At 37.9% G+C, this 26,203-nt stretch overlaps 1 protein-coding gene across 1 annotated transcript; it reads left to right on the top strand.

The window, feature by feature from the left end:
- Positions 1 to 2,902: 2,902 nt before the first annotated feature.
- On the top strand, positions 2,903 to 20,689 carry C2H18orf63 (chromosome 2 C18orf63 homolog). Its single transcript, XM_065669335.1, has 14 exons — positions 2,903 to 3,036; positions 3,695 to 3,773; positions 5,149 to 5,205; positions 7,472 to 7,583; positions 8,748 to 8,789; positions 9,676 to 9,752; positions 11,248 to 11,357; positions 11,996 to 12,092; positions 12,195 to 12,280; positions 12,847 to 13,024; positions 14,181 to 15,257; positions 15,867 to 15,977; positions 16,420 to 16,504; positions 19,937 to 20,689. The coding sequence occupies exons 1-13, from the start codon at positions 2,903 to 2,905 to the stop codon at positions 16,471 to 16,473; spliced, it is 2,214 nt and encodes a 737-aa protein (XP_065525407.1). The 3' UTR covers positions 16,474 to 16,504; positions 19,937 to 20,689.
- The last annotated feature ends 5,514 nt before the right edge of the window (positions 20,690 to 26,203 follow it).

Below are 26,203 nucleotides of genomic sequence, written 5' to 3'. Positions count from 1 at the left end.
CGGGGAGCAGCCGCCGGTCACGTGTCGCGCGTCGCGCCCGCCGCCGTCAGTCCGGCGGTGGCCGGGGGTCGGAAGCGCAGCCGTTGCTTTGACCCTCCCCACTGGGCGGGACGGGCGCTTCTGTGTGCCGCTGGTTACCAGGCGAGCGTGCGCAGGCTGTCTCCCCAGCCAAGCGCTGCTTGTCGCCCAGCGCCTTTGCTGCCGGCGCACTTCAGCTTTAAGAGCAGGCAGATGTTACAGCCGAAACGGACCGCGGCTGCCTGCTGGCGCTGCGTGGCGCAGGCGCCGCCCGGTTTGTCCTGCAGAAAGCCGCTGTCCAGCCGCTCGTAGAGCGGTGCGCCTGCCTGGTCCTCCCACCCTCCCGGCGGCTCACCGAGCAGCGGCTGGGGCGCAGCGCCGCGGAGCCACCTCGCACCTCCCTTCCGTCCCCGCCTGTTTTCTCCCTCAGGAGCCCTGAACGCGGGTCGGCAAGTCTCAGAGGGCTGCCCGTACCGCCGGCGGGCTACTGTGCCCTCAGCGCAGAGTCGTCACTCCCCTCCTCTCCCCACCCCGTAGCCCCCAGCCCGCATGCGCGGCGGCGGTTCCTCGCCCAGAAGGCGGGAATCGTGTAGCTGCTTCAGCGCTCCGCGTACCCCGTGAGGGAGCGCCGCGGCAGCGTGAGGAGAGAGCAGCCAGAGGTGCCTCCTTACAGCCATCCCGGTGTCATTCCGTCTTATAGAAGCTAAAACCCGGTTCGTTCGATCTGGCCTTTGACAGGCTTGTTCAGCTGTTGGGCCAGAACGGACCCCTCCATCCCTGTCGCTGGGGTACCGGTGCTGGGTCGCAGCTGTGCGTGCCTTGGGTGCCTCAACAGCAGCAGTCCAACAGCAAGCACATGCTCCAGCATCATTACAGGCCATGGATTTTTGTGGGATTTGTTTACAGCATCGATTCAGTGGCATAAAATTTACCCAGTGTGACCTCTTGAGGGCCTTTCCTCAAAACTGGTGTTTGGGTGGTTGCTTTGTGCCCTGTGTGTGTTGCTTGTGTGTAGGACAAGCTTCGCACTTACTGAATGCTGCGATGATCTTCAGATCCCATCTCTAGTTCATTATGGTTAGCCTAATGGGAAGATAGTTACCATCCCTCAGGGCTTGGTGGCATTCCCAGCTTAAATAAGGAGGTTCTTCATTCCATCTTCCAGGTTGCTACTGAAAATAACAAATGTTGCCACCAAACTGTGATTTACCTGTGTGTGTTGACAGGAAACCAGTGGTAGCCATTCTCCAGCTGATGTCCTGTTCAGCTTACAGGAGTTTACATGTTATGATTATCAGCATCAAAAGATGTGATTTCTCCCACATGTTAAACTTTCCTGCTTGCGCAGAAAGCAGTTGGGTTTATTTCCTATGATTTATAACTGGTAGGTTGCATTAACTGATAGTTATGTCTTTATCCTCTCGCCTGAAGGGAGAAGCCATTTAGAAGCACTCTGTCCCATTAGCCTTTAAGATGACTGGAAGATTTAACTTGAGCTGAATACAGTGAGTGGTTCCAACAGGGAAGCTGGCCTCAAACAGCAAGCGGATTACTGGAGTGTTGCAGCATGTGTTTTATAACATCTTTGCCATAAAAACCCCAGTTGGCCATTTAGGATTCTTTTAAACATAATGAAAGCTGAGAACCCCGCCTTTCTTTCCATGTTTGCAAATACATGAGATTGTTTTCTCATTTGTTTAAAATGGTCCTTTACCTTTAAGTGTAGCTTTTGGAATTTTCTGATGAAGTGATAGTCTTGTCTGGCATTTAAAAAAAAAAAAAAAATCTATTTTTCCTGATTGCTAGAAAAAACTTGAAATGTGTTTTCCTTTAAGGGTAAGAAACAAGGAAACATGTTATTTTAAATTACAGTTATGAAGCACTGACCATGTGCTTTTTATAGGATATGACTGAGGTTGATCTTTTTAATGTGTAATACTGTTAAGCAAAGCAAAGCAAAATCAGAGCAACAAAGTTGTCTTTGACATTGTTCCTCAAAAAATGTTTCCAATTCATAATTTTTTGATCATGATTTACAAAATTGCTCTTCAGGTGAATACCTGGTGGCTTCCTAAAATTTGGAAACAAAATATTTATTGCTATCTTCACTGTGCAGGTAAGATCATTTCCCAAAAGGTTTTTAGGGTTTGGAGGGGGGGGAACTATTAAAACAGCTTTTTCTGGTGTGCAGTCTTTATTCCTGGCTTTTCATAACAGCAGACTTTCTACCTGCTTGTTTTTCTTCTAAACACTTTGAGAAAGGTGCTATATTTAAAAGGTGTGTTTTCTTTAAATAATGAAATATTAGTTACTCTTTTTTGTCATAAATAGTTCCTTTACTATAAGCCTTGTCTGTTCTGCAACAGGCATCCAACAGGCTGAAACAACACAGCTGCCTGTGTGCTTCCATGTTCTGTGGTTTTCATTCTCTGCCACAGTACAGCATGGTCTTTATATGACTGAGAACATCTCTGTGGAGCTCCTGGCAATTAAACTTTCTTGCCACATAAGAGGGGACGAGCGTCGCAGGATTCCTGAGCTCTTGGATCCCAGATAGATTCCAGCCTCAGTGGAGACTGAGATGATGGAAAGGATGCTTTTGTCCTTGTCTTTACTCTGAATATTTTTACTCTTGTAAATACTTTGGGTTTTTTTTCAAATGTAGTGCAGTATTTATAGGAACAATATATTGAGCTGTCCATTTTAGTGGACTCAATTATGCTATATTGTCTACCTAAAATTAATCAGCAGATAAATGATTATCATCTATTTACCTGATACCATATACTTAAAAGTTCAGTAAACAAATATCTGCTTTATAAAAATGAAATATTTTTTTTCCTTTCAAGACCCAGGGGCCGCTTTGGGGCAACCAACATATAGCATGAATGGCACCAGGCACCAGCCTCTGTTCTTTGTTGGTCTGCCAGAGCTACAAAAACTCTGTGCTGCTACAGTAACACTGAGTTCTCAGGTACCAGAAAGTGAGACAAGGAGTACACAGATAAAAATTTGCAGGTAAAAAATGTCAAGGGCTGTTATTTCAGAAGCTGGTGGTGATTATTAATCAAAGATTTTATTAGCAGTATTAGCAGTACTAAAATTAAGTGTAATAAAATCAGCAAAATTCTTATCAGCAGCAAACAGTATAAAACTGTTCAAAATAGATTTTGGTTTTGTTTTTTTTTTTTTTGGTGGGGAACTCATGCTATTGGGGGAAAAAAACACTGCTATTATGTTTTAAACATAAAAAGGCCAAATTAAAAAATAATTGAAATTGACCTCTGTTCATTTGCAAAGCTGGAATGCTTTATGTAGGTGGAGACTGACAAAAAAGAATACTTGAAAAGCATATGTACACTCCTTAATGTTAACCAATCATTATGTTATTACCTTTAATGGGAAAGGGGAGAAACAAGAAACTCTGCCAAAAGGAACACTTTTGGAAAGTTCTGTTCATGTGTCAAAGACCTGTAGCCTTTGCCTTAGACCACCATGGGTGGGTTAAGAGCAAGTAACTTGGACTAGCCCAACATACTATACTGAGCCATTGAAAACCGGTTAAAAGGAGAATATATTATGTTTGGAGATGGTGAAGAAAATAAATTTAAGAGGTGAAAATCAAGTATGGAAAATAATTTTTTCCCCCTAACATTTTATTTATTTATTTTTATAGGCAGTTATTGTTCCTGCATCAAGACATCCTTTCTGCACCTCTTATTGGAACACTAAATCAAATTTCAGTTGTAATGGCGGTCAGTATCACTGTGTAAATGAGTATATGTAGTTACATACCTTAGCAGATGAGTGGAATGCACATCACTCAAAAGAGAGAATCTGGAATATGTTTCATTGAGGTAAAATAATAATTTGACAGAGTTCAATAAGTTTCATAGAATTTAGCAAAGTTTTAGCAAGGTTCACCTTATTAATTACTGCATGGAAGAAACATAGAGAGGAAAATTGACTCAGAATGACTCATACAGAGGCTGGAGGCAAGAAGAGTAGAGGACCCTCCTGTTGGGTCATGAGGTTCAGAGTGTACCCTGTTGTTTTCTAAACTCTTTTTGAAGCCTGGGTGTCCAGCCTTAGTTTCAGACTTGGTCAATGGTTCACATCTGATGGAATTATCTATACGATGCTTATAATATCTGAGTAGCTATATGGATTAGTAATGCTTCATAGTATTAATTCAGCATGATATCAGTAATTTACCAAGGATCTGCAATAGGTAGGAGATCTTTCCACCTTGGCTAAGGAAGGATCTCTTAGTCTTAGCTAAGGAATTTCTAGTCTTTAGAAGGTTGCTGCTCAAGAGGAGAATCATCTGGCACACAGGCCAGCTGCTATTCTGGAATAGCTCTAGTCTGGCCTAGCCTGATTTCAATATTTATACGGTAAAGTAGTTTGCTGCTAGTCAATATATAGACAAGGCAGAGGTCTTCAGTTCAGCTCTGGTATCTTGTTCAGTACTTCGGTTATCTTTTACTTTTGGGTTTCAAAACCACCTTTCGAATATTTCTCAAGACACTTCACTCCCTTTTACACGAGGCAGGGGCTTTCCAGCTCTCAGGTTTATCTCAAAGACTTGAGGCCTGTTGCTTCTTTGTCAGCCTGAACTAAAGTACGGCTACAAGTCAAGTGTATCCATCACACATCCCTGCATGTTTCTCTAAGAAGTGTTTTGTTTGAGAATCAAGAATAAGTAAAATAAAGTAATTTAAAGCAAAATTTTGTTTTTGTGGGTTAGTACTGTAGATGTTAGCTTATGTCTTCTACTCTTCTGATGAAACGGCCTTTCCAGATGGTGAACGTTTTGCAGAACAAAATGGTCTCGGTAAGATGCCACCGAATGCACAGTGAGAGCATCAGGGGCAGAGTTCTGCATTTTTGTTTTGGATAGTCTTTTGCTTGCTGCGTAATGTATCTTTAGCTGGTGATGAGATTACAGTATGGCAAATGCATGAACTCATTTTAGTTACTGTGCTCCTTTAATGTACAGGATATGGCATTTGCTCTAACTATTCCTTAGCATGTTTTTCTTAGGCAAAGTCAGTGATGGACCATAATTTAATTTATGATTTGCTAAAATACCCCTTCATTTGCTTTCTGTTATTGTTTTTTTTTTAGATACCATTTTACAAATCAGGAATATGTCAGGCCTATGTAGAGAAACAAGGAGCTACTGTAAGTGCTGAAACATGTCTCAGTTCTTAAGACTGTTACACTTGTCTGCAATTGCTGTTTCCAGAGATGTGTATTTTTTGTAGGGCATGCAATTTGCACTACAGAAGCCAAGTTTCAGGGTAAAAAAAGTCTGCCAAACTGTCCTTTATAAATCTTGGTTTAGTAAGTATACTTTGTCAGTCAGAAGTTTTAAGTTCCTGAGCAATTTCATTAGATTGCTGCAGGTGGAATACTGATCCTACTCAGAAGCGCTGAGGTTTGTCCTTGAGGGAATGACAGACCTGTCCCTCCGGCCAGAGACCTGCAGCTCTTCTGAGGGTGTCAGCTCCCTCTGTGTGTGCTCTGCAGGTTCCGCAGGTAAGGGTGTTCAGACATCTGAACTGTCTCCCCACTCAGGGTTTCGGTTTACCCAGCCTGTGTAGGACAGGCTCAGAAAAACAAAATACATATAAGAAATGGAACCCATGAGCTTAATATCCGATACATTTTTAGACCATTATACATATGATTTACTATCTTCTAGTATGTCGTGTTTGTGGAGTTTATGAATGTATGTACGGACACACTAAAGTTGCTGAGTCAAAAGACTGCTTGTAATCAAAGCCAGGAACTCTCACGATTCATTTACACAGCCAGTCGGGTGTATTTCTCTTTGTTCCAAGAAGTATAAATGCATATCCAGAGGGACCTTGACATGCTTGTGAGGTGGGTGATGCCAGCCTTATGAAGTTTAACCATGACAAGTGCAAGCTCTTACACCTGGGTCGGAGCAATCCCAGGCACAGCTACAGGTTGGGCAGAGAAGAGATTCAGAGCAACCCTGTGGAGAAGGACTTGGGGGGTGTTGGTCAATGAGAAAATGAACATGAGCCGGCTTCAGTGTGCTCTCACAGCCCAGAAAGCCAGTGGTATCCTGGGCTGCATCAGGAGCATGACCAGGAGGTCGAAGGAGGTGATCCTGCCCCTCTACTCTGCTCTTGTGAGACCTCCCCTGGTGTATTGTGTGCAGTTCTGGTGTCCTCAACATAAAAAGGACATGGAACTGTTGGAACGAGTCCAGAGGAGGGCCATGAGGATGATCAGGGGACTGGAGCACCTCCCGTATGAAGACAGGCTGAGAAAGTTGGGGCTGTTGAGCCTGGAGAAGAGAAGGCTGCGTGGAGACCTCATAGCAGCCTTCCAGTACCTGAAGGGGGCCTATAGGGATGCTGGGGAGGGACTCTTCATTAGGGCCTGTAGTTATAGGACAAGGGGTAATGGGTTAAAACTTAAACAGGGGAAGTTTAGGTTGGATTTACGGAAGAAATTCTTTACTGTAGGGGTGGTGAGGCACTGGAATGGGTTGCCCAAGGAAGTTGTTAATGCTCCGTCCCTGGTGGTGTTCAATGCCAGGTTGGACAAAGCCTTGGGTGACGTGGTTTAGTGGAAGGTATTCCTGCTGATGGTAGGGGGGTTGGAACTAGATGATCTTAAGGTCCTTTCCAACCCTAACTATTCTATGATTCTATATCTGGACTAGTAAGGCATACGCTGCTCAAATATGCGTACCTTACACAGATGAACATAAAGCAGCTATGCAACTGACCTGTTATTGTTAGATTTTTCAAATCCATCAGATTAGTGGTACAAAGTACAGTTAATAGGCATGAGCTGCAAGGAGATCCTTGCCATATCTCATTAGAAACATCCTCCTGGAGGTGTATTATTGGCTCTTCATAACCCATTGTAATTAGTTTCTTTTTCTTGACTAATGCTAACTGCCCACAGCCAAGCAGTCAGGCAAGTAGTACTGCGGGGTGAATGAAGCTACTATTTATCTATTTATCTTTTATTTATTCAATTAATCTGTTTATCTATTGTTCTTGTAATTGCAAGAAATGTTTCTTGTCCTGAGTTAGACAGCAGGTTTAATATATGTAAATTTTGAATGTTGTGGCTATTGGCTGAAAAGAGATGCATATCTAGTAAAGTACTCCATTTAGCTCAATTAATCTTTTCCACAGGTCTATTATCAGCCCTGTAAAAACATTAAGTGAACTGTAGTGCACATTACTTTGATAACACATGAAAACTAAATGCCTATATTAAATACTGTGCTAACTTCCTCTTATAGCCAAGTAGGTGAAAAATAAAGATATGTAACGTATACTAGGATTTGACTCCAGGATGCAGTAGTAGCGTCTTTGATTAAATTATGACTGAAGCCTGTAAAAAAATATGTTAAATTATTAACAGTGTATTTTTCTTTGTTCACTGTCGTTATTAGCTGCAAGCACCACAAACAGTTAGTCCAGCCATTCTCCAAGCTTGTCTCTCCTACACGCTGACAGCCAGACTTGCACCCAGGTGGAACAAAGCTGGTCATTTCTTGGTGCAAGGTATTTGACTCATCTGGGTTAGGAACTGAGCATTAAGTTTTCAGTTCTTTATTGTTGCATTTGCTTTCCATAATTTAATTTCCATTATTATTTCATTCGTTATATTATTTCATTCATTTATGTCCTATGACTTTTTCTTTGATTGCATTTTTATTGTTCCTTTATCCAAGTTTGGTGATTCAAGTTAAGAATTCACTTCTTCATCTTCCTCCTCATCTTTGTAATAGATCAAATAATTATTTCAACTGAATGCTGTATACCAGATTAATAATTTCCAAACCAAATACTGTTGGATGCTTAAAGTGCTCTAAAAATTGGGCCTTTGTTTCAGATTCATGCATTCATCAGTGCCACTTCTGCATATGGTTTGAATGTTTTCCTAATACAGAAGTGGTTTTCTGTCAGAACATCTCCTTCTATCCTTCTATCTCATTCTATCTGTCTTTTTAGATGGTAATTCCTTTGCCTGACATGTCTCTACTAGCTCCTGTGTAGGATAAATCTGAATTACCAAAGTATGGAAACCAGATGTGTTTCAGATACTGTGTTGTGCTCTCTTTAAGTAGAGCAATTATATAGATCATAACAAATATGCATTGTGAAAAGTATGTAAGATATTGTCTTATTTCCAGACACAATATTAACAGTATCTTGTTTTCAGTATCCTCAAAATATATAGTGCTCTGAATGAGATCATCTGATATGGGAATAACAGGTAGAAGTAGAGGGCTAGACAGTAGCTGATACAAATGAAAGACATTGACTAACAGCAATGTGATCCTGGTCCATGCAGCTTGTCTAATGATTTATGTTCCTAAAGCTGGGTGAAAATGATGATATATGGTAGAATATGTAGTAATACTATACAGATTTGCTTTTGAAACTGAGAAATTCCTTAGCTGTTGGTCAATTAAAGATAGCTTTACGTAAAATTTCCTTACTGGGTGAAGAAAATGATGTATAAGTTGCTGCCCACTGCTATACTTTCATGTATCTTTTTTTGATATAAGATGTTAATGAATCAGCAAAAAGTTAATTGACAGAGATCTTTCATCATTCATGACACACACAAACAAAACTCTGTGATTTCTCCTTTTTTTTCTTTGCACAAAGACGTTAGACATATAGTTTAGAAAATAATGTCTATATGTTTTATTTATTAAGGAAAAGATTTTTTGTCTCGTTCAGGAAGGCAAAATGCTGTTGGTAAGTACAATATTCTGCTGATAGTATTACCACCACATCATCTTTCTGTTTTTCTTTCTGAAATAACCTCTGTCAAAATACACTGTGAAAAAAGGTAACTTTTCTACTATTAATCTATAGCCAAGATTGAAATTTACCATTTACAAGTTATGATTATTGCAATTAAATGTACTTGCATCAAATGATGAGTCTTGGAAGTGATGTGAAAGTTACATAATAAGAGATAGGAGAATAAGCTAATATGACTGTCCTGTATTGTACTACATTTGCTGTTCACAAAAGTTAAATCAGCTAATAGCTAAGCATACTGCTTAGCTATTGCAAAAATTGCAAAGTTGTGTTTTAATTCCAGTATAAAAGTTAAAGATGAAATCTAGCGATATTGGTGCCTAAATTTGTAGCAGGGGCATACGTTGAGGAGCATGATACCTTCAGTCTCTGTGCTACAGTTTGTTGATAGCTGAGTGAATGTTCTGGAGATGTGTCAGCAAATGCTTGCATTGCTCATGCAGTCTTACCTGTTGACCACTTCAGGATGTGTAATACTGGGCTAGACGACTTGGTACAGCCAGTGGTTATAAGAACTACATTTGCTTTGAAAATAGGTGCTTATATATCAAGGATGTGAGTATCAAGCACCCGGATGCAGGGACAGCCATGAGTTCCTAGGGAGGTGTAATCTATAGATGATGATTCATAATTATTTTGATTTTTCACAGTTAAAATGCACTTTATTTTAATTTCCATGCTAAAGAAGTCTAGCCTTTTGATTTTCAAATGCAGCATTTTTGTTAGCAATTACTTTAAATAAATGTTTAGTTTAGCTTTCTGCCTAACAGGTGCACTATGGTTTAAAACTAGTCTTTGTGCTTTGGTTTTATCTTAGTCATAGACCTCAATGTATCAGAGAGACAGCTTTGCATCAGTGTGGAGGCTTGCTCGGTTCGGTTGCCACCCCCTGAGGTATAATACAGTTACATTTTCTGTAACTGTTTGACTTACTAATTTTTATCTTTTCTGTTAGGTGACTTGCAGTTAGTGTGATGGGGATAGAAGTGCTTACTTCTGGTTGCATTAAGATCATAATCATATTCACTGACTATCTGCAGCTGTTATAAAGGCACAACACCCATATTATACCAAAATTGACACCCATATTGTATCTATTGTTGATGCATTCTAGCAAACATTGTAAAACTGAGATTTTTGACTACTTAAGAGGCCTTTCGAAAAATGCTAGCAGAATATAGTAAAGTGCCTTTATGATTCTAGATTTCATTCTAGCAGTGTTTTTTAGAAGGCATTCACTGTCTCACTGTAATACATAGACAGTTTTGAGTAACATCTTTAAAGTGAAGCTACAGATAAGTTGTCAGCACTGTATTTCAAGTCTTTGTACATAATTATTCTGGAATCTGCTTGATTTTCTATGCAGCTTCCAAAACACTGGAGCAGCCTGGACTATGCTGCTTGTAACCATAATTAATAAACTGTTTAGGAAATCATGGATTAGGTTGAAAAAATACCATCCTTTGTGACAGCTATATCACCTTTGTTGAATATGTCCATACATACAGGTGCACATTTGTCAGGCTTTCTGGTTTCTTCCAAAATACATATTTCTGATCCAAACACTTACTTAGTGTAGAAGAACAGGATTTCCTCTGTGACCTAGTTGGACAGCATAAACATTAAAGCTATCTATAGGAATCCAGTTCCAAAATGACACAAAACAATGATGAAAGTGATCATGATGTAGCTTCACTATCAGTTGGATCATTTTAATACTTTTTTAAAACAGAAATGGCTAAATTTTCTTGCCAGTGAATAAGTGCAAATCATAGTAGAACACAAAGAGAGAAAATGTTTCTCAAATATCAGTGTTTGATTGTCCCCTACAGTCAAATATTTCTGCATTGTGAAAATGTGGTGAGTTTTGACTTCTCACAGAGTGAAACTGTATATCCAATTAATCCTATTGCTTGAATCTTTCCACTTGATTATGCAAGCTGGCATACACAGTTACTAAACTGTCCACATGGGTTTCTGATTTGAACTTCAAAAATGTGCATGGAAGTGAGACAGTTCTTAGGCTGAGAAATTCCTTCTGTACTCTTACTTATTAAAACACTTCAACCCTGCCCATGGCAGAGGGGTTGGAGCCTGGTGATCTTTAAGATGCCTTCCAACTGAAACCATTCTGTGATTCTACAAAAGCTTGAATCTCACCGATTTAAATAACCTTTAAACCTTGTACTTGTATAACATTTGGAAGTGTAGGCTCTAACGTAAGACACTGTGCAATTTGATGATCTTCTGAAATAATCAGTTTGTGAGAGCTGATAAAAGAATAATAATGTACATGCTTCAATGTATTGTGATGCACAATTATTTTGGAAAATTTTAATTGTGTACTGCTGTAGAAATATTTGCAAATAACTTTTTTTTCCTTTTTAAGCTGTCAGATTTTGATATTTCAGCAAACATCTTAAAGCTGTTTGATAGCAATGAAAATACAGTTATTCACCAACATTACATATTAAGCAACTGGTGCTATGTTTTGCCAAGGTAGGAATCTGTTCATGTTTCATAAGAAACAAACATTTCCTGGAATTGTTGTGCTACAAATTGTGAATTTGATGCTAGTGATAAGAACACCTCTGTTTTACAGTCTGTTTTACATTCAGGAATCTTTTTTATTTTAATGGCTTCAGTGTTACAGAAAATGAGAAAAATAAGTCAGTGAATCATAAATTGCACATTTAAATATTACTTCAAGTTTAGTAATCTCTGCTACTTTTGTGGTATGCAAGAGTATTAATTCTTCTCAAATATAATTTTAGCAGAAAGTGTCAATTTAAAGAAAAAAATATTTCCACCTTCAGCACAAGCTATCCCTACTTTCATCATAAAGGTATGAGAAGTAATGTTACATTCGCTTTTGTTCTACATTCACTGGTAATGTGTATTGCAGACTAGAAATTAGACTTGTAGGTGCCAAGTTCTTTTCCATACATCAGGAAATATTGCTATTGTTCTGTTGTAAACTTACAAGTTAATGGTATTAGTCCTCAAAGCATGAAAATAATCCATAAATACTTTCAATGCCAAAAAAGGAGATTTACTATTTTCCCCTTAAAGTCCAGTATATTTTCAGCTGAATTTTATTACACTCTTTCTAAACAATCCCACCTTAACTATCACAGCATGAAAATGGGTCAGATTATAAACATCAGCCACATAATTCCTCCAGAATCTCCTTTCCATTCATATAAAGAATTTCAGATGCACTGGAAGAATCTGGTAAGAGACAGTATATGCTGATTTTGTTTTTCCCTCCCTTTTTTGTACCTATTGAGTTTGTATTTGTAATACATGTTTGTATATTGGTTTTTCTTTTTAAAGTATGGATATATTCTTCCAGAGGATCTTAAAGAGACAAAAATATACTTAAGCGTTTACTTCAAACCAATAGGGGAAAGGTTCTTTACGTATCCTTTCAGAATATTTTTGTTACATTTCCTCTGCTTTTAGCAAAGATCTAAATTTTCATCTTTGAATATGCCATATTTTCTTATTCCATAATTTCATAGAAGTCAGTGGAGAATTGTTTCACTAGACAAATCCAAATATATTTAGTGAAGTCTCTTTGTCTCATATATTATATATATATATTGAATAATAGCAAGTCAAATAGAACAGTTTGCTTCACAGCTTCCATAAACATGATAAATGCCATTCTAAATGGTGATGTATAAGGAAGAGTTAAAACCCTGTAAAAATATGGCCAACAAAGATTTGTTTTAAAGAGAATTTTCCTGCTGTGGAAGGCTAGACTAAGGCTTACTTATACTGAGTAATCTTTACTATACTAGGTTAGTATGGTATAATCATGTTGAAGTCCTGTAACTTAACTTCAGTCCCTTAAGAAAGTATGTGCTTCTGTTCACCTCTTTGAAAAAGCTTGAGCTATGTTCATGATTTCTTCTCAACAATTATGATTCGTAATTCTAGAAATTGAAAGAAACTTGTTATATATCCCTGAGCACTTATTCAGGTACCCTTTAAGTTGCATTCGAAGTCAGCCAGCGCAGTATTTCCCCAGAACAAATTCAGAAAGCGTGTTGAACTCATTTGTTTCTGACCTGAAACATAATCTTTCACATCTATGTGGATTTCCAGTGAGGATGACAAGTAAAGCACTCTATGCTACACAGGAGCTCTCCAGGGCTCCGGTGCGTATAAGGTTTTTTTATAAACATATTAAGGGCATGTACTTTGTTCAAGGTATGGAGTAGTCTTTGTCATATTCAGAACACAGTAAGAGCATAAAACTGCTTTTCACAGCAAAGAACTATCAATCACATAACTTTTAGTTATATGTAATTAAATATTATGCTATTTGCCATTTTTAGGTTGTTGTTCACATCACAAATACATCTGAAAACTAGACTTAGTGTGAAATAGTTGCTAGCAATATTTGCAGTTCTGTAGACCTTATTTTAAAGTTGGATACCCAAAACTTACTCACACTTCTTCCAGGAGAATACTAATAAGAACAATATCAACAACAATAAAACCAAGATATTTTATTGTTATTACTATTATAATATCACAGATTATTATTACAATTTCTTAAAACTGAAACATGCAAAAAACAACCCAAGAGCAATATAAAGTTCTGTGGACTTAGGCATTTAAAAACACTCAATCTGTAAGGTTTACTCCATTGCTGGTGATGGAAAGGAGGCAAGCAATCAAAACTCATTTAATTTGAGGTTGTGGCAAATGCTGAGACTCAAATTTCTGTGGTAGCAGTGTGTGAAAGAAGAAATGAAGTAATTAATTCTGAACAAAGAGCAGTGACAGAACTTGCAGAGATTCTAAAATACTATAATCCTCTTTCAGAAAGCAGTTGCTGTTTATGTCTCCTCAGTGATCAAAGCTAGAATGGCTCCTCTCTGTCATCTGCAGTTTTTACAGACATCCAAACTGTCTTTGAGTCAGAATATAGATGCCCTTAGAAGTTTTAAGAGATGAGGAGCCCTGTCAGTCAAACTGTTTGCAGATCCTCTCAAAAGGGATAGGCATTACCCAGCTGGAAAGCACTAAACCTAGATAATGACTGCAATTTAAGTCTTTCCTTCTGAGAAATAAGATATTCAACCATAGTCTGTAAATAAAGAATTGGGGGAAGGGGAAAAAAAATTTCATTTGTAGTGACAACAAAATATTTATTGAAAATATAGTTCATTCTAATTCAAATTCAAAAGCAAAATGTGTTGTTATATATTGTGGTATTAGGTTGATAATGTATAGTAATACATTATGTTACACTATCAGATTTTTAAATCCAGTTTGTTCTGTTTATCAACTCTTGTTATATTGCAGGAAATAAAATCTAAGCACATGAATTTGGCTGGTGAGATGGTTTGTGTAGTATCTCTAACACAGGCTCCTCCAAGGAAACAGACTTTGCTTGGAATTTCTTCACCGTGCAGTATGGAAAACAGCCACTGGATGGAGCGTTTGATCAAAGAGCCAGAAACAAACGGTTTTTCGAGTAGCAGTAAGAATATAGGAAAGGTTAGCATTGAAGCAGCAGCGATATCGATGAGTAACAGGCAAATACCAGAAGTACCAGAGTCACCAGCTGCAAAATCACTAGGAATGCCTGTAAATTCAGCCTTTGAGCTCCCCTCACAGAAAGTCAGCAAAATTATACCAATTTTCAAAGGGAAGTTGATGCAAATGAATGGAAGGACCACATACCATATGGATGGGAAGAAAAGAGAAAGTGCTGAAAGACATTCACCACTGAAAATCATGGGTGTTTCATCTTCTATGCTGACTGGGTACAAGCCTAGCATGACTCAGGTTTACAAACCTGTACAAAATGTGTCAGTTAAAAATCCTGCTCATAGCAGCGTACTTCAGGTAACGAACACAAAAACATACATAAAACATGATGCACCTGTATTTCAATGGAAAACCGAGTCTGCTGGACAAATGACTAGTTCTGATTTGTCTGATAACTCAGCTTCAGGTGGGTATTCGAGTGAAGCCAATCACAGAATGGCAAATTTTCCTTCCTTTCTTAAGAATGTTGGGCCAGTGCTTCAGAAATCAAACATCAGTCCAAGTCTGAATGCATATGAATCTCCTGTTTCCAGTGCAAGAAGGGGAAAAAAGTTTGCAAGTCAAAATACCATGCAAGTTCTTCAGAAACAAAACCAGTCAAAGAAAGTAGATTTGCAGATTCGTAAATTAGACAATGAAATGACAAATTCCAGTTTATCACAGCAACAAAGAAAGAGATCAAATGAAAGAGCAGGGTTAAATATTAATGAATCTGTCTTACAAGACACAGCATGCATCACCAAAAATGAAGAAAGTAAAGCAGAATGCCACTATATGGACTATATTGCTGAGACAATCAATCATCATTCCAAATCTAACTTTGAACAGGTATGGTAAATAACAGCCTCATTCTGACTGGTTCTCGCAAATTCAGTATATTCTAAAACAATGTTAAGCAATAAAGAGCATGACTTTCATCATGTTCTACCATCATTCTCAATATAGTTTTCTAAAATTTGTATCATACAAGTTAATGTTTTCAGCCACTGATGTTGTGGGGTTTGTTTTCTGAAAGGGAAAATGTCTTACTGTGTTGTCTGAGATAGACACTTCTTTTTTTCTGACTTTTAAGATGGGATAATTAGTTTCCCTTTCTTTAGGACTGTTTATCAGGGAATCAAGATTTATGGGAGTTTAACCGCTTAGAGGTACTTCACAACCCAATTTTTTTATGATGCTGTCTGCTTTTTAGTAAAATAAATAGCTGAGTTTATTTCAGCGTAATTTTTATGAGGATGATAATCCCACAGATTGGGCACATGGGTGAAATGCTTTCTGCTTCTAACTGGTTTCACCTATAAAATGTAATTTGGTAGGTTATTTAATATTTGTGTTATGAGGGCATCTTTTGAAAAAGTAAGCCATTTTAACAACTAGAGAAATACTGGTGGGTTGTTTTTTTTTTCCTAATAAAGGTATAAATTTCTATATTTTAAGATGATTACAGGGAACATGACATGTGAAACACTGACCTCAAAACTGACTTCCTCAGTCAAGGAGAGTGATGTGGAAGAGTTTGTAAAGAAAAGTTGTGCCAGAAGAAGACAGGTAAATCCCCCCATACACATATACCCCCTAGTCCTGTAGACAAGGGCCTGAATTAAGGGAGAAAAAGGAAAGTTTTTTGTGGGTTGTTTTTTTTTTTTTATTTTAGCACGTTCCAGTTAAAATGGGGAAGCCCTCTCTGGATAAAATTAACCTTAACAAGGATAAAATAAACCTTAACCATTAGTTATGTTACTGGTCCTTCAAGCATGATCTGGTTTTAATTATTTACCCACTGTACCTACAAACATATTTGTCATGGAAATTATATTTCCATTGGAAAATAACAACTTTTATTAATTACTTCTCATATCATTCAACTAAGGATTTCACTCAGAAATAGCTTTTTAGTTGAGCTGTTAGCTTAGTATTACTGCTTTATTTGCATTACAGTTTTTTTTGCCTTTTGTTTGTTTTGGGTTGTTTGGGGTTTTTTTGTTAACAGAAAGAAGATGGTTCAAAGTTAAAGAAAGCCAAGAGAAGTAAGCCTTCTATTTAGGATGTTCTGGAGTACTGAAAGAAAACCCTGGGTATGCTCATTGCAAATTTTAAATATTGTTCTTTATTAAAATAGTATCACGTCTGTAATAGTTCCTACTCTTTTGGATCATAATCATGATATCTGCAGTCTCCAAAGGAATTACTTTATTGAACAAATGGTTTCCAGAAGCTAAGATTTGTTGTTTATCGGACACTAGCAAATAAAGCTTTTCTTTTTTCTTTTTCTTTTCTTTTTTTTTTTTTTTTTATTCATTGAATACAAAGGCATCTTGTACTTAGTAGAACTTAGAATTTGGCTTAAATCTGTATTTTGATTGGCTTATTTTCTTTCAGACTAAAATAATCCTGGGTTTTATGCTGCTGAGTTTCATTTGAATCTGAGCTGCAGTTAAAACCATAAACCGTTAAAGTGAAGTTATGTATATTATTTAGTATCATTACATGAAATGGGGCAAGGACAAAATGGCCTGTCATATGAAATGAATAAATTTACTTTTGTAACCAGATATTTCAACCCACATCATGGGTTGTTGTCGACAATAGTCCTGCAGGATAGAATAAGCTTTTCCTTTGAATGTTCTTTTGAATATTAAGCATACATCCAGCATATGAAACCCACCAGTTTTATTGACCTAATGCCTATCTGAAATCAGCAGTAGTAAAACATGCAGGAAAGAGTGGCCTATACACTGAACTGTTTCAGATATAAATAGAAGTATACTTATTACAAAGAAAATATTGATGTAAACAAGATGATCACACAGACACAACAGCACAAAAATGTGTATTATACAAAACCAATAAAAAAACATAGCAATAAAGAAGCAAAATATCTTTCCTGCTTCAAGCTAGACAGTTCAAGCATGGTGCTTCTTCAGATACGATCTGATTTAGTAGTTCAGCATATATAGGTCCAAAGTCTCTGACTGATAAACAGAAATGGTGTCTCTGAGAATGGTCAGAACTGAACTTTTTTACTCAAATAAAATCTTTTAATTATTATTATTTATGAGTTAAATGCCACAGGATCAAGTTGATTGTGGGTGATGCTTAAACCCTGGTGAAGAAACAGCATCTTCCATAAATTGTTTAAAATATGGGTTCTTCATTGGTGTTAATGACTTAAAAAGAAGACTGGAGCTAAAATAACTTCTGCTATTGGATACGTGCCTACAGTTCTGATTCTGAACAGCTTTGCTCTGAATTTCTTTATTATGTATTACTACACATGAATTCAGAGTGCATGTTTTCATTTGAACACTTGAGAATTACTTATAAGTTTTCAAATGGGTGAGAAGGTCTCACAATGTGATTCAATGACATAGTCAACAGTAAGGACTTGGATCTATAATTCATGACAATAAAAACATTTTTTTACAATTGTCTTGCAAAAAGGGTCAGTTTTTATGACTCAAGTGCCAAGCCGCACTGCCTCTTAAATTGGCCAGGAAATCACAGCACAATTCTGATTCACTTTTTTCTTTTGCTGATGAAAATAGTTGGTATGTTAATAAAGCAATGAGAGAAAAGTATTTAACATTTTAAGAAATCGAAAATTTGATTCTAACACTAAGTCATTCTCATTCATTCTCGTTTTACTCATATGCAGACAATCCCCCGTTCTCTGAGGAAGGATTTGGGCTTTTCTTTGGCATAAAAAGAGTAGCTAGATATTAAGAATGAATTTGAGATACTCCCCTCCTGCCCCTGTTTTTAGTGCTCTAGAATAGACTGAGTACATTGTTCTTTTTCAAGGCTGTGCAGGTTGGGCCAGTGGAAACTACAAGGCTGCTGAGGTGCCCAACCCATGAAGTGGGGGCAGGATACCTGCTATAATGAGCTCTGTAGAGTCTGTTGGGTATGTCTTAGTAGTGATTTCCATGGAATTTCATAGGAGTTTTGACATCTAAAACGGATGTAGACAGCTAAATATAGGTGGTCTAAGTCTGGAGCTCAAAACCATTGCAAGAGTCAGACTTGAACAGTTATTCAGTTTAATAAAGATCTGCATGATTAAAGAGTTTTCAGAAGCAGTTTATAGATCCTTTTTAAGCTATTTTATATTTGCTATCAAATAGGAAATAAAAAGTCTCCATGTTTGGTCCTTCATTAACAAAAGTCATCCTATAATTTTCAAGGTCAAAAGGAAAGTTTGTCTTCTAATACCAATCAGAAGAGCAGAGCTTCCAAGGGAGAGTGTATACTAGTATTGAATGACATTTTAAAAGAAGGATTTTCAGCATTTCAAACATTGGTGCTAGAATAGACGTTAAAAATAGCAGCGCTGAAGTTACCTAGCCTTTTCCACTGGTCTGCAAAACTCTTCCTGTTACTCTGCTCCTGTGTTGTCATATGATACCAATCTTTTGGTTTAGACACCAAATTTCATTTAGCAAATGAGAATCTACAAATTCATTACATAAAGTAGTAGTAGTATTATTTTACATGAAAGTAATTTCTGCCATTACTGTAAGGATATTATATGAACACAAGATAGAGACAATGCATCCACACAACTGGAATTTAGTAAAAATTTTTAGCAGTGTTGTATAAAGAGCTAGAGATCTATTGGACTATTTCTTCTAAAAAGTGGATTGTCCCAAGCCAACATTTAGGAATTTCTCTTCTAATTAGAAGGCTATGATACAGAGATTTCCACAAAGCTGTCTTTCAAATGCTTTCTGGAAATATTTGGCTAAAATAATACCTTTTAAGATATATGACTATAATAGCTTGAGCTGCTTTTGGAGGAAACAGTTTTGACTTACATTTGAAAATATTTGCATGGAAATTGTATGTGGTGAAAATATTTGTGATTTCGTAAAAAAGATTATGAAAATGTTAAGTCTTTCAATGAAAAAACAATTTCTTTTATGATGGGGGCAAATTCATTTCCTAATCGAATCTAGTGGCAGAAATAACCTTTGGTCTGTGTACATTAGTAGATTACTGGTACTTAAATACATGAGACATACTCCAAAAAAATAGATGCTGTCATAACTTTATTGCTATTATCCTATCCATTTTTAATTGCTGCAGGAGTGTTTCAGGTTAGGGGCAATCTAATTTACTGCATGGCTGACCACTTAAAAATGCTAAAGAATACTTCCTCAAGATTCTGTTTCTTATGTTCTTATAGAGTTAAGAATGTGATTTGGCTACCTGATCTCAGCTGGTTCAGGTGTCATGAATAGACTTCTGCAGTCGAAGTTGCTTCTTCCACCACCACAGATGACTAATATTTTGAGGCCTTTAAATTTAAAATCCCCAGACCTAAGAGGAAGGACAAATCTGTGCATAGTACCATAGTGAGAGAATTCTTTCTTGGTCTGTATAAAAATACTAACATTTAACTTGAATGTGCTAAATCCAAACTTTGTAGACTTTGCATATTAACCCCACTGAACTGCCTTTTGGTTTCTTTTGTGATGTAAACTTTCTCTCTGCTTTCCACCATTCAGGTTCCCAAGAGGGCATTAACATACTTGAGGATCTCTGAGCTTTGTGAACTTTGCTGTTTATTTCACATCTTTTATACCTGTTTCTGAGTGAAAAACTGAGTGTTAAGTACATACAGTCAAGTGAAACCATGTATCTAGGAGTTTTCAAGTTCAGGTTAATAAGCAAGTGTCTCTAAAGAATTTCAAAATGTAGCTAGTTGCTTAGGTTTTGAATCACCTTATATCTGGTCTAGTACTTGCGCTTGATCATTCTTCCAAGTTAGTTTTGAGTTTCAAGTCTGTCTTTTTATTATATAGTTATATTTAATTCCTTGCTACAATGTCTAGGCCTCTCTGTTTCATCAGTAAAACATTCCTATGTAACTTTTCCCTGTCAAGTCCAATGGTTAGAAAACAAGTGGTCCATTTTTCTTAAGGGAATAATCTGGAGGCTGGATTCGATTCAAGCTTCTTTAATTCTTGTTATATATTCTAATGAATTAAAAAATGCCCAGAATTTTGCCCTATTACAGTGACAGCTTTTGTTTTGTTTTGCTGTTTCTCAGATGGTGACTGTTAACATAACTGATTTAATGGTGCCAGCGTTTAAAAAGGAGTGGGCACTTCAACAATGTGTATTTTTCTCATACTTAACACAAAGAATACAAAACCACACAAATATTACAAAAAATAGAGCAATATGCTCTGCAAGGAATCAATATTTGCATTTTGTCTGGAATTTGGTATACAAAGGTACCTTTCAAATGATGTGGATTCTTTCATAGATTTGCCTGTATGTAATTGATCTTTTTCTTGTCTTACAGTATGAAAAAGCCTGTAGAGCAGTTGCATTTCTGCTGTACTAGATAAATTAATGCTTCATCTGCTCTGTTTCCTATTGTTGCTTTTTAAATGCTGCTGGTTGCCAATATTTGCCCTGTATTATAACTGAATTAATTTTGCATTATTCTTGCATTTTCAAATGTTTACCTAATTTTGTGTTACGTATTATTATACTTAAAATATAGAAAATTAAATTATTGCAGATCCATTTTCTTACATTTAAAATAAACTACTGAATTATTTATTTGTGCTAAATTGCCAAATGCTTCCTAGTCTGTGCTGTAGGGAAAGACCTTGCTATTCTACCCCCTACACACACTCCTTGTAAATGTAAAGCAAGGTGTTGATAGTGAGTGGAAACATGCTGGGTGTAGGAGTGGTGGTGGAAATGCCACTGATGGGAAAGAAGGATTGGTGCTGTGGCTGTCTTTGGAGGAGCTGACGATGCTGAAAGGACCTTTACTGCTGCCTACCCTTCACTGTTTATTTAGAGAGGTTAGAAGAGCCAATCCCAGTTTCTCCTTTTAACCAGTTCTTATTAAACTGGGCAGAATACCAAGGCTTCTGATACAGAAGCCCTCAACATCTAGGATCACCTGGGGCCTCCATGTGTGATGCCTGCAGTCCTGATTTCTCAGGATTAAAGGAACAGACCCCTCTACCTGCCCCAAAATATGTAAATGTACATTCCCAACAAGTGGAAATGTAAAAGGTAAAAATAATCACCAGGTGTGATAGACTGGTAAGAGGTCAAGTGGCAGAAGATATCACTTGACCTTTGAGGCCTGCAGGTGTTACAGTGTTTTAGCTTACAGTGTTTAGCTTTTTCATCAGTTTTCAAATAATCTGATTCTGTGTCAAAGTTGAATCAAGTTTACATTTGTGAAAATATACATAGCTTTTTTTTGAACCCCTGTATTAGGTTCAGAAAGTATTTGTTGAGTTGAAGTACTCATAGTGAATTCACATTATTTAGTAAATATGCACTTCCAGAGAGTGATCTTTTCTCACATATTTTCATAAGTTGACAGTGTTCATTTCCTCCCCCGTCTTCACAGATGTAAGCCAGAGGGACTTTCTACATAGTTTAAATTGGCACATGCTCAAGAGCTCTGCCAAATCTGAATTTAGAAGTTTACAAATTATTCTATAGGTGCTTATTAACTTCAGGGAAGCTTGCTGTTTAGTTTCTTTGGTGCTGGTTTTATACTAGCTTATGTTTAGTAGTTGGTTTAAAAATCATAAAATTAAGACCTTTGAAAGTACTATGTCACTGTATCACAAAGTATTTTAGTAAATACAGCAAGGACTTTGGGCTGGATGCTCATTCTCTTCAACATGCCCATCTCCTAGCTTCACAGAGAACCATGAGTTGAACAAGTCTGGTATTTCTTTCATAGTTGAGGAAGAGGGTTTGCCCCAAACCTGAAAACCATACATTGTTCTGTCTCCTTGCAAAACTGTAGTTTCACTGGCCCATGGACAGCACAGAGCGGCGGCTCAACCTCTCACCTAAAAACTTTCAGCCAGGATGAGCATCTACATTTTCCCTGGGATCTATGCAAAATTCGACGCAACCTCTGAACAGCTTAATTCCCCCTAGGGCAGAATTAAAATCCAGGACAAGCAAGCTAACTTTGTTAGAAAATATGTGAAAATTGTTCCCAAAGAGTTTATAATTGCACCAGGAGCACAAATAGCTTCTTACAATGATTTTGTTTTTTTTTAATTGCTTAAAACAGTGACAACAAATTTCTTTCTAAAGCCAGTATGTAAAAGGGGTTTAAGCTTGCTCCAGTGAGAGGAGTTCAAAAGTATTGAAAGCTAATATGTCTGATTGGCTTGCAGGACAAAGCTTGTTCTCTGTGATCAAATAATCACTTTTAGGAATAGATACAGTTTTGTTCCAGTGTGAGAGCAGCCCAATATGTGTGTAAAAAATAAAACAAAACATATACATACACGCACATATGTGTGCACACATCCATACATATAGCTGTGTCTCATTACAGATGTTTTAAAAATATGCAACATAATGTGAAAAATGTTATTCTAGTACAGACAATTCAGTTTGGGCAGCAGCATTTGGTAGTTCCCCATTGCTGTGTACCAAGAAACAATGCATGTGGAATAATCCCTTGCCCATGCCACAAAACTCCATTTACTTGATGAGAGCAGGCTGCCAAAGCTCAGCTGATTGCAACTGTGCTGTCTCTATCAGTAGATGAGCTTAAATACTATTAAACCATCAACTACCATTTAAATAAATCAGCAATTAACCAAATATGCTGATAGCTGCAGCAGCCCGAAGTTGAACCTTCATGTAAATCATAGAATCACCGAATGGTTTGGGCTGGGAGGGACCTTAAAGATCACCTAGTTCCAAGCCTGCTGCCATAGGCAGGGACACCTTCCAACAAGTTGATCAGGTGGTTATGTGCTTTTCAGGCAACATAGTGCAGTAAAATGCATTTCCCTTAATTATGCAGGATATCACAGCACAGATTTTAGCAAGAATAAACATTCATAGAATCATAGAATCATAGAATAGTTAGGGTTGGAAAGGACCTCAAGATCATCTAGTTCCAACCCCCCTGCCATGGACAGGGACACCTCTCACTAAACCATCCCACACAAGGCTTCATCCAACCTGGCCTTGAACACCGCCAGTGATGGAGCACTCACAACCTCCCTGGGCAACTGATTCCAGTGTCTCACCACCCTAACAGGAAAGAATTTCCTCCTTAATATCCAATCTAAACTTCCCCTGTTTAATTTTTAACCCATTACCCCTTGTCCTGTCACTACAGTCCCTGACAAAGAGTCCCTCCCCACCATCCCTATAGGCCCCCTTCAGGTACTGGAAGGCTGCTATGAGGTCTCCACGCAGCCTTCTCTTCTCCAGGCTCAACAGCCCCAACTTCCTCAGCCTGTCTTCATACGGGAGGTGCTCCGGTCCCCTGACCATCCTCGTGGCCCTCCTCTGGACTTGTTCCAGCAGTTCCATGTCCTTTTTATGTTGAGGACACCAGAACTGCACACAATACTCCAGGTGAGGTCTCACAAGAGCAGAGTAGAGGGGCAGGATCACCTCCTTCGACCTGTTGGTCACGCTCCTTTTGATGCAGCCCAGGATACGGTTGGCTTTCTGGGCTGCGAGCGCGCACTGCCAGCTCATGTTCATTTTCTCATCGACCAGCACCCCCAAGTCCTTCTCTGCAGGGCCGCTCTGAATCTCTTTGCCCAGTCTGTAGCTGTGCCTGGGATTGCTCCGACTCTCAGCTCAGGCAGGGAACAATATCAGGGAAATCGGCTGAGGCTGCTCAGTGCCGAAGTGCTCTCCAGAATAAAAATAAGGATTACTCCACTGGGAGGTGCTAGCAGGAGATACCTATGCCTACACACCCCAAATAGGTGCAGATACCTTTTTATGTTAAGTGTTTTATTATGTAGGAGAATTATTATAATTGCAACTGAAGCTGCATGGCTCTGGGATATTTCAAAGCAGATAAGGTAAATGAAGCAAAATTAAACCTCTGCTGAAGAGGGGAAAAAAGGGTGTTAAGTCATAATTCAGAATGGTAATGCATGAGTTACAGTCTTCAAAAGAAAAACTTATCAGAAAATTAACTTCTTTTTCTATCATTCATATAATGAAAAATAAAATACAAAGAAGAAAAAGGGACCCTCTCTAAAGCGGATAGCCTTCTACAGCTTACTGTGCATCTTTTAAGGTATGTGACCCGCATGGTAAAGAACTGCAATTTGTGTAAACTCAAACATTTGTTAACCAGGAAATTTCTGTAGTGCTCTTTCTATTGAAAGGGAGATTTAAGTCAGACTCAGTTCCACAAGGTTTTATTTTCTGGGAGATCAAATGCTTTGAAGGCTGACGAAAGCAGTTTGGTTTCTATCAGATCTCACAACCCGTTTGGGAATGCCCTCACTGAAATGCCACCCAGACAAAGGGAGCACTTTGTCCTATTGACCAAACTTGGGTTATTGTTTTTCAGTCTTCTGGTCCTAATTGGATATTCTGCCTCTGCAGTTTTTTTAATTTAGAAAGAATAACAATAAAATCCAAATTCTGCACATCATTGAGAGTAAATGGATTCCAGTAATGGAAAACATTTAGCTCCCAATACCTGGGCACCCGGCCAGTCCAGCTTGGTAGTAAGCATACATCTTCATTAATTCTCATTTAGAGACAAATCAATTGATTTTAGCAGTGTAAGCTCAAGTACTGTGAATCACCATTCTGATGGAAAGGGAAAAAACATGTCCGTTTGGGGATTTTGCTCCTACTGGGAATACTGGATGTGTGTATATCCACTGGCTCTTGGCCTGCATGCATCTGCTTAAATCTGAGGCCTCAGCTGGGTGAAGGATGCTGAACTGTACTCCCTCATGTCCTGCACTCCCCTGGCAGAGCCAAATCTGCTGGCCTTGGGGTCGTAGCACTGATTTTACCTACTTTCCCAGGCTTTTGGGGGCTGAAGGAAGCTCACTGGGTGGGAGTGGGCAAAAAGTTGTCTTAAATCACAGAGACATTCGTTCAGAAAGCTGGTTTGAATGTCTGACATGCACCTAAGGAGATTAATTAGTTTTAAATGAGTCCAAATTCAAAGGCTAAGACACTTACTTTCTGTATTGTTAATGAATGATAACAAGCCCGTTGGAATTTATCGTAACAATTACACTGGGAGTTTCAATACTCTGAATGCTGTATACCTTTGCAAGTTTATGGAGGAAAGTTCTCATCTGCTTGGATCTTTTAAAATATTACTGGAAAGTTTAAAAGGTGCTATAGAATAAGAGGGTTTTTTTCTGTTTCAAAGTTTAAAATATTGGGTTTTTTTTCCAAATTTCAGTTTAAAAACACATATTTTTATGTTATTGTATGTAATTTTTAACCCAAGAGGAAGGTCTAAAGCAGTCTTCTTGGCAACTGGAAAGGAGAACACAGAGCAGAAGATCTCAGAGAAAGTCTCTGTAGATAATGTAGAAAAATAAAGGTACACAAAAGGAAAACTTTTTGGTGAGCTAAGCCCATTCGCCTATATACCAAGAGCATACCCCCTCTGGCTAGGATTTCGTCTGAACCCACTGAGTTGTGCATCAGTAATGTGATAATATTGAAAGTACGCATCATTAATTTTTAAGAGAGCTACCACTAGAAGAAAACTATCAGACTTTGTAGAAAGTGTAATAGACTTGTCAGGGCTACATTTTAACACCACAACATTTTTATTTTCATGTCTCCATAGAGTCAGTATCTGTTTAAGTTAGAGCAACACTCATTTATTGTGCAGTTTCACACAGTACCCAGGGGAAATTTAATGCAAAGTTTAGCTCCTTCACATCAACTGCACATGCTTACCACTGCATAACCAGGGCAAGTATTTTCAGAATATCCCAGAATAATAAAACAGCAGCTTTTTAACA

The sequence above is a fragment of the Lathamus discolor genome, chromosome 2, assembly GCF_037157495.1.
Source record: "Lathamus discolor isolate bLatDis1 chromosome 2, bLatDis1.hap1, whole genome shotgun sequence".
Taxonomy (NCBI): Eukaryota; Metazoa; Chordata; class Aves; order Psittaciformes; family Psittacidae; genus Lathamus; species Lathamus discolor.
This window is presented reverse-complemented; position numbering and strand designations above follow the sequence as displayed.

Coding starts and splice junctions, on each gene's coding strand:
- C2H18orf63 (XM_065669335.1), top strand. CDS start 2,903: ATGAATGGCACCAGGCACCAGCCTCTGTTCTTTGTTGGTCTGCCAGAG. Junction 3,037..3,694: donor ACACAGATAAAAATTTGCAG/GTAAAAAATGTC, acceptor TTATTTTTATAG/GCAGTTATTGTTCCTGCATC. Junction 11,358..11,995: donor TGGTGCTATGTTTTGCCAAG/GTAGGAATCTGT, acceptor TAACTATCACAG/CATGAAAATGGGTCAGATTA.